The sequence below is a fragment of the Chiloscyllium plagiosum genome, chromosome 34, assembly GCF_004010195.1.
Source record: "Chiloscyllium plagiosum isolate BGI_BamShark_2017 chromosome 34, ASM401019v2, whole genome shotgun sequence".
Taxonomy (NCBI): Eukaryota; Metazoa; Chordata; class Chondrichthyes; order Orectolobiformes; family Hemiscylliidae; genus Chiloscyllium; species Chiloscyllium plagiosum.
Genome location: NC_057743.1, coordinates 24118535 through 24127752, shown reverse-complemented (window position 1 = coordinate 24127752; position 9218 = coordinate 24118535). Strand labels below are relative to the sequence as shown.

Sequence of the window (9218 nt, the reverse complement as noted above, 5' to 3'; positions counted from 1 at the left end):
TTTGAGTCCTTCGTGATGGGGGATGGAGGTGTACAGGGACTGGATGTCCATGGTGAAAATAAGGCGTTGGGGACCGGGGAAGCGAAAATTACGACATACTTTGGTAAGTCTAGACATACCAAAAGCACAGGAGAGCAGCAGATGAGTTTAAGTAGGGGTGGGAATTGAGTGATTTTCAAGAGGTGGAAGTAGGCAGTTATAGTGATAACATTGACCTGGAAACTCATCTCAGGTCAAACATGGAATCAAGATCGTGGACAACATGATTCAGCCTGTCACAAGAAAGTTATCAGAAAGAGAGATAGTGTCCCTTGGGATAGAGTTTTAATTTCTGCTCATCCAGTTCTGATTGCTAGACAAGATGCTAACAATTTAGATTTAGTGAAAGGTCAAGAGACACGGTGGTGAGATAGAACTGGCTGTCATCTGCATCATGTCATTAAATCAAGTCATTGAAAAAATGCTTGCACTTTCAATGACAAGCTCCAAGTACCTGTAGAAGGTCAGCTTATATCTGCTGTTTAAATATAGCACCTTTGTGAAATTGAGAGTACATTATAACTGTGAAAAAGGCGTCTTTCTGTCTATTTCACTAAGTAAATAGAGTGGTGCAATTTGAACAGCAACTTTGAAATACAATATTGGTACCTGTCTGTACATTTGCTCCTCTCCTGATGATTGCTGCTTCATTCATACACAAACAGCAACGAGCACCATTAATCAGGGGAGCATTTAGACAAGTTACACCAGGCAAGTGAGTGAAAAGCTGGAACTGCCTGCCAGAGGACAGACAGGAGTCTCGAAATATGCCTCATTACATTTCACATCTTACCCCTTACTACCAACTACAGATTCCGCTCAGAGGCACCCCCAAAATGGCCCAGACTCTGACTGTGCCAATTCCAAGCTCATATAAACTCAGGCTAACAGAATGAAAGTGCTTTGAGATAAAAAGCTTTTACTCCAGAACATGTTGTGCTTTAAAATGGTTAAGTTTTATAATTTCTAGGTATATTAGTTATGTACAGTTATACTGAGCTCTACTAGTTTGCTGGTATTTTGTATATTTTGCTGTATCTGGCAACATTACTTCACTGTAGTGATAGTCTAATTTTTTCTAATGTGTCTCCTAATTTTTTTGGAGAACGAAAGAATCCAGTATGGTCTTCTGAAAGTAAATTCAATGAACTTATTTCAGGTTTTAATAGTCATTGTGGAGCTGCACATGGCTTTTTTCACTAAAACATATTGAGGGGCATTGGAATTTTCCAGACAATCACAAGGTATGGCACTACATATTCTCACACAAGTGCAAAAATTGCTCTACTGGTGATTAACTTTCTTGGAATAGATATAAAAAATTAAAAAACTAAGGGATACAAGTGGTGATTGAATGAATAATCCTGCAAGGGACAGCATTTCAAGGAACAAATCAGAATATTGTAGGAAATGACATCAGTAAGATGATCATCATTTTTAAAGAAACCAAGTTAGGAATTGTACACACACTGTTCAGTCATTCTGAGATTGATCATGTACTATTCATGTATTGACAAGTCAATGAGGATTTGGGATGCCTCTGAATGTGCATAGGAGCTAGTAGCTTGCAAGGATCATTAGGCAGTGCCTTTTTGTCATTTGGTGCACAATATTAAGATTGAAGACAGAATGAAAATTATGGTCAAGCAGCCAGCCAGCCAGCCAGAAAGAACAAGCTGATATTCCATTGTGAATCGACCGAACACAGTTTTTTTTTACTGAGTATCATTTTTTGTCATTATTAAGATAAACTTGATAAATTCTGTGAAACTTGTGAAAGCATACTTGCACCTGGAATGGTCCTGCAAGGACTAGTATATATTTAGATTTGCACTCTCAACTCAGTCTACAGATGTAATTGACTTAAATCTTGCAGTTAAAGTGGATACATATACACACAGAGCAAAAAAGTGCACAGACATTGCTGTCATCGAACAGTATTCCATATTATTTTTATTTATTCCTATCACGGCTGTTTAACTACAGATTGTAAGGTAGGGTAATAAAAAAAAAGACTTGCATTAATAGACCACACTTTCTACTACTGAACATCTCAAATTACTTTATAGCCAATGAAATATTTTTTGAAATATGGTCACTGCTGTAATGAAGGAAACAGGACAGAATTTTTGTATACTGCAATCTCCCATAAACAGAAATGTGACAATCTTATTGATTGAGGAATGAATAATGACCAGGCTACTGCAGATAGCTCACCCATTTTTCCTCAAATCGTTTCATGGGATCTTTTATGTCTACCTGAGAGAAAAGCATTGTGATGAAGGTTTACAATGTATTAAGTTTTTGAGGGGATCTGAGTTCTAAAGTAGGGGTAAATGGGTTTTTGGTTTCGGTTCTGTGAAAGTGACTTTTTTTTTTACAAAGGTCAGACACAATTTTTAGCAGTGGGTCAAGACAGCATTTCCAAGAAATCATGTGACTTAAGCAAAATGACGAGTGAAGGTATAACTGCAAGGATATTTACAAGATTGTGCTTTTAGGGCCTAGAAAAAGAGAGGCCAGAAGCAAATTAAGTTCATAAGAAAAGATCCATGCCAGCAGGTGTGCTGTTTAGCAACCTCAAAGTAGTCAAAATAACAGGGAAAAAGCCTGAGATTTTCTTTAGTGGAGAATGACAAACATCAGTGAGTTAGACTGTCTGTGTTTCTTGGGAAGAGATAGACAGAATCACACTTAGTGGATGTGCAGAAAGTCACCAAAAGGAAAGATTTGCAACCTTGTTAAGTAAGAAATTAAAGTTGAGTGTCTGAGTCAAATGGTTGAATCTTTCTTTTTGTTGTTTATCATAGGGTACTTCCAAATATTTCAAAATTGTCTTACATCAGTATATATTTTTTAAAAATACCTGTTTTGTTTTTTTTTCATTTGCAAACGGAACTTCCTGGCAGTCTCTTGGGAATATGTTCAGAGACTGACCATCAAGATAGCCAAACAGCAAAAATAAAACTTCTAGTTTATCAAACCAGGTTGGATTCTGACTTGCCATCAGATGGATCATAATAAAATAGCCTTAGTTAACATCGCATCGCATCCAAAAATCTGCATCTCTAACAGTGCAGCTCCTTGTCAGTACAGTGTTAAGATATCAGCCTTGATTTTTCTTCTGAAATTCTAGAGTGGGATTGAAATTGGAAACTCTGGCTCAAAGGAAAGAGTGCCAACAACCATGGTTGAATGACAACTTATAACAAAGGGTTAAACTATAGTCTGCAAATGGGAGTTGAACTATAGCCTGTAATTGAGAAGTGGGGAGAAGAAACATAGCCGTTCAAATGCAGCCTATAACAGAAAAGATGGTTACACTCTGGAATGACATTGATAGGAAGGGGAAAGTTAAACTATAGCCCGTCAGTAAAAACTAAAATTATAGTCTGCAACTGAGAGTTAAATGATAACTGTAACTGAGGATTACCTAGTCATGACACACAGCCAGATTTTGATTGTACATATCATCAATACCAGACTCTGCCATTTCAAGTTTACTTTCAAGTTATGATAAACCAAGTTTGGAGAGAACTCCTGACCTCTAAGGATCATTACACGTGTCTGTGAGCTGCTCACAGCCTGCTGCTGGTGCTAGGAGTGGAATGGAATGAGTTTGACAGCCACCATCTGTTCATCTGTGGTGCTACAAAAATTCTAATGGTGAGAAGCAATTGTCTGGAGACAAACAGCTGTCTCTGAAAATATTTTTGTTTTGGTGTAAATTATTGAGAGATTTGAAATGTTCTACCACCCTGTTCTACATTTAGCCAGTCACAGAATTCATAAATGCTTGTGACTAGGACTTGTCAAAAGCACGAATTAAGGTTAGTTAACATGAGGTGGGAGAGCACAGAGTGGGCACGCCAGGCAAGAGCATACACAGCGGGCACACCAGGTAGGAGCACGCGAAGCAGACATGACAGGCAAGACAGTGTACAGTAGGCACGACAGGCAAGACAGCATGAAGCAGGCACAGAAGGTAGGTGAAAGTGGAGAGAACACATCACGCATGGTATAGTGCAGAGTGAACTCCACTGTCCTGTGTGAACCCTTTCCCTGGTTTACTGAATTGTCCTTGTGAACACTTTATTCTCAGGTGACACACCATCCTGTATCATCCTCTTACCACAACTGTAAAACACCATTCTCGGCCACCCTGAACATATTATTATTATGATGATGATGTATGGCAGCATTCTTTGTCGCTCTTACTTTCATCCTGTTTTAAAAGGTAAACATGCAAACATACACCGCCTGCAGCCCTATACTTCAAGAACTAGGCTGCAAACACTGAGTTGGAAGGAATGTTCCACAATATTGCCTAATCCAGATACAGATTTTAATTCTTATTTTGCCTGTTCTAGGGGTAAGCGACAGCCACCTTTGAGGTTGCACAGTTTAGAGAATAGCACAGATATGGGTGATCCCAAAGATTCAGAGCTGGAGGACAGTATAACAGCATATTTAATAAAACTGCAATTCTCTCAATATCTTACTAGCAACATAATAATTTCTTCAGAGAAGGCATCACTTCTCACCACTGAAATTTTTGTACCAGCACAGATGGTGGCTGTCAAATTCATTCCATTATTTTCCCATAACATTCCCTGAACAGGCTGTCAGCAGCTCACAAGCATACAGCAATGGTCCAGAGAGGCTAAGACCAAGGATCCCTGTCAAAACACTGATAACCCAGAAGTCAGCATCTCTGTTCAAATAAAGTGTACTGATCACAAGAGGCCATGATCTCCCCACATACAGTGTAATGATCCAGAGAGGCCAAACACAGCTTAATAGATATCTTACCATTTTTAAATGTATTCAATCACCAGCCTCTGCACTCTCATGAATATTGGAATCTAAGGCATTGGGAAAATACAACATATCAAATGCTACTGCCCAAATACAACCCTGCTAGTCCAAATTTGTACTTGTTGCCTGTAGCGTGATTTTTTATTTTGCTTGCTTTTAAATCTAATTATAGTGGAGAGTCACTGATGGGGAAAGCTCCAGCTATTCAATTATTTGGGTGTCGCAGATATAGCTGAGCTGTTTCTGAGTGCAGTTTCATGGACTGTGTGAGACTGATGCCTCAACCAAGGCCCAATCTCATACGTTGGCCTGGACTGTCACAATTTCTAAATAACCAAGAGAGGAATAATGACAGAGAAATGATATGTAGAGACTTTTATATCAGTTAGTTAGGCCAGTTGTATAGCATCCATGGATAAAAGATCAAAGAAATGTTAGATGACTTTGCATTTGTTGGTTATTTCTTACTAATAGGTGCATCTGACAGGTTCAAGTAATTACATAACTGAGTTACCAATCAATGTTTTTGCCTTGGATATGTGATGCTTTGAATGTGTGAAACTGCAGAAATGCATCAGATTCAAAACTTGTACTTAGACAGCTAGCATTACAGACTTGCGATCACGGCACCATCCTCCAACTAGGCTGGGATGTGTATGATTATATAGGGAAATATGTCTAATCACATTCCTTATCAAGTTAACATAGTACTTAAATAGCACATCTTTCATCAGGTCAGCCAGGTTTCTTGTTGAGAATCAATTAAGTAGACATCATAAACAGTAATAACAGCTACAGGCTGCTGCAGTTATTGACAGCTCCTGTCTGCTTGCTCACTGATTAATGCTGTCAGAATCCTCATACTGTAACACAATGAATGATCTCTAATCAGATGAGAAAAATAATAAATGAATTCATTCAGAATTCCAAACCCTCTCAGATTATGATACAGCAATTGAGTTTCACTAGCAGCAGAGTGAAAATAGCAGTCTGATAGCAGAATCAGCATGTCCTCCAATGTATTATTCTTGAAATGTGAAGAATGAGATGGATTTACTACTGCTATCAATGTCATACAATCATAGAGATGTACAGCACAGAAACAGACCTTTCCATCCAACTCGGTCCATGCTGACCAGATAGCCTAACCTAATCCATTCACATTTGGCCCATTTCCCTCTAAAGCCTTCCTATTCATATACCCATACAGATGCCTTTTAAATACTGTAATCATATCAGCCTCCACGACCTCCCTTGGCAGCTCATTCCATACACGTACCACCCTCTGCGTGAAAAAGTTGCCCCTTAGGTCCCTTTCATATCTTTCCCCTCTCACCCGAAACCTATGCCCTCTAGTTCTGAACTCCTCCACCCCAGGGAAGAGACCTGGTCTATTTATCCAATCCATGCCCCTCATGATTTTAAAAACCTCTATAAGGTCACCCCTCAGCCTCTGACGCTCCAGGGAAAACATCCCCAGCCTATTCAGCCTCCCACTACAGCTCAAATCCTCCAACCCTGGCAACATTCTTGTAAATCTTTTCTGAAACCTTTCATGTTTCACAACATCCTTCTAATATGAAGGAGACCAGATCTGCATGCAATATTCCAAAACTGGCATAACCAATGTCCTGTATAGCTGCAACATGACCTCCCAACTCCTGTACTCAATGCTCTGACCAATAAAGGAAAGCATACCAAACACCTTCTTCACTATCCTATCTATCTGTGACTCCATTTTCAAGGAACTATGAACCTGCACTCCAAGGTCTTTTTATTCAGCAACACTCACACACTTACTGGTAAGGTCCTGGAAGTCCTGCTCTAATTTGCTTTTCCAAAATGCAGCAGCCCGCATTTAACTAAATTAAACTCCATCTGCCACGCCTCAGCCCATTGGCCCATCTGATCAAGATCCCATTGTAATCTAAGGTAACCTTCTTCGCTGTCCACTACACTTCCAATTTTGGTGCCATCTACAAACTGAATAACTATGTTCACATCAAATCATTTATAAAAATGACGGAAAGTAGTGGCCCAGCACCAGTCCTTCTGGCACACCACTGGTCACATGCCTCCAGTCTGAAAAGCAACCCTCCACCACCACCCTCTGTCTTTTAGCTTTGAGCCAGTTCTGTATTCAAATGGCTAGTTTGCCCTGTATTCTATGAGATCTATCATTGCTAACCATGAGGAACCTTGTCGAACATCTTGCTGAAATTCATACAGGTCACAACCACTGCTCTGCTCACATCAGTCCTCTTTGTTACTTCTTCAAAAAACTCAGTCAAGTTTGTCAGACATGACTTCCCACATACAAAGCCATGCTGACTATCCCTAATCAATCCTTGCCTTTCCAAATACATGTAAATACTCTCCCTCAGGATTCTCTCCAATAACTTGCTCACGACCAATGTCAAGCTCACCAGTCTATAGTTCCCTGGCTTTTCCTTATTTCCAAGCTATTGCACAGGCTCAATAAGAAAATGCTCACCATGTGTAGCAATAAACTGGATTAGATCGGAAGATTCGCAGTTTAATCTCTGCGCTGGTGAGTATCAGTATATTTGATTTGTGCGTTCATCATGTGGACCCCCAATCCACCACCTGCACAGTCTTTTCACCAGATGGAACCTTCACTGAGCTGTAGCTGAATGATTGGAAAATGCAATGCAATTCCCCAGAAAAGAGTTTCAACAAGCCTACCCATCTGAGCAAATATTACAGGCATGTAATCACTTAGAGAGAAGAATTCCTGACAGACGAATGCTGGAAGGTTAAAACAGATACAGGTCAGAAGACAGAAGCACTAACCAGCAGTGAGTTACTGCTTCTTACAAGTGTTACATCTCACCTCTACACCAACACCAAGGTACTTTATCATCAGCTGCAAATGTAGCACTGCCAACACCACAAAGGAGAGCAAATCATTTCAATGTTCCTAATTTAATTGTGATCCTTTGCAGAACATCATCTGCTGTAAAGTTTCAGTTGCTCCAGTTTCTGGTCAAGTGACTGGACTTAACTCACCATCATCATGCACCTCACGTTCTCTGTTCCTTCGCCGGTGTCGATCCCGCTCCCGCCTGATGCTCAAGATTGATTCTGCCCCTGTTTCATTGTCCAGTCCGTCCCGACTGCCAGCAGTGTTAGCACTGCAATAAACACAAAATTCCAAACATCAACCTTAAGAAATTAACCAATATGAGATTGGATGTAATGAGGAGGATCCACATTGCGCAAATCATATGAGGTTTTTTTTTAAGGTGTACATAGAATAACAGGTACTAATGCTGAGATAGAGGCTAGGATCAAATCAGGTGCTTTTCATCATGAAACATTAATCACCATAATTTAATCCCTCAGTGAGATTACAGCTTTCCCCAGGCACAAAATGATAATATCTGATGAGCACTTTGATAAGATACCAGAGGTCACAGGTACTGGCTGACCAGCAACTTTATAGGGGACAAAGATAAGCACTGGCTCAATCGACTCTTATGACAATCTAAAAACCACCTTTCTATTACATAGAACCTTTCATAACCTCAAGATGCCCCAAAGCACTTTACACAGCCAATGAAGAACTTTTGAATTGTAGGAAAAGTGGCAATAAATTGAAATAGCAGGGTCCCAATAACAGGACTATGATAATAATCAAAAAGGTTCATAATTCCTTGAAAGTGGAATCTCAGATTGTTGGATAGTGAAGATGATCTTGAATATGCTTTCCTTTATTGGTCAGAGCACTGAGTACAGGAGTTGAGAGGTCATGTTACGACTGTACAGGACATTGGTTAGGCCACTTTTGGAATACTGTGTGCAATCCTAGTCTCCCTCCTATAGGAAGGAGCTGTGAAAGGGTTCAGAAAAGATTTACAAGAATGTCGCCAGGGTTGGAGGGTTTGAGTTATAGGGAGAGGCTGAATAGGCTGGGGCTATTTTTCCTGCAGCATCAGAAGCTGAGGGGTGACCATATAGAGGTTTATAAAATCATGAGAGGCATGGATATGGTAAATAGTCAAAGTCTTTTCCCTGGATTGGGAGAGTCCAAAACTAGAGGGCATAGGTTTAGGCTGAGGGGGAAAGATTTAAAAGGGGCCTAAGGGGCAACTTGCTCATGCAAAGGGTGGTGCATGTTCGGAATGAGCTGCCGGGGAAGTGCTGGAGGCTGGTACAATTCCAACACTTAAAAGGCATTTGGATGCGTATATGAATAGGAAGGATTTAGAGGGATATGGACCAAGTGCTGGCAAATGGGACTAATTAATTTAGGACATCTAGTCGGCATGGACGAGTTGGATGGAAGGGTCTGTTTCCATGCTGTACACCTCTATGATTCTGAGTTGTTTTCAGTCATG

The 9218-nt window shown here is 40.1% G+C and overlaps 1 protein-coding gene across 3 annotated transcripts in view; it reads right to left on the bottom strand.

Moving 5' to 3' along the window:
• The window catches only part of LOC122540344 (segment polarity protein dishevelled homolog DVL-1-like), a 125478-nt gene that overhangs the window by 48571 nt on the left and 67689 nt on the right, over window positions 1-9218 (bottom strand). For all 3 annotated transcript variants that reach the window (XM_043675922.1, XM_043675923.1, XM_043675924.1), the window contains one exon: window positions 7888-8012. In XM_043675922.1, the coding sequence (XP_043531857.1) occupies window positions 7888-8012 (125 nt within the window). The remainder of the gene's footprint in view (window positions 1-7887; window positions 8013-9218) is intronic.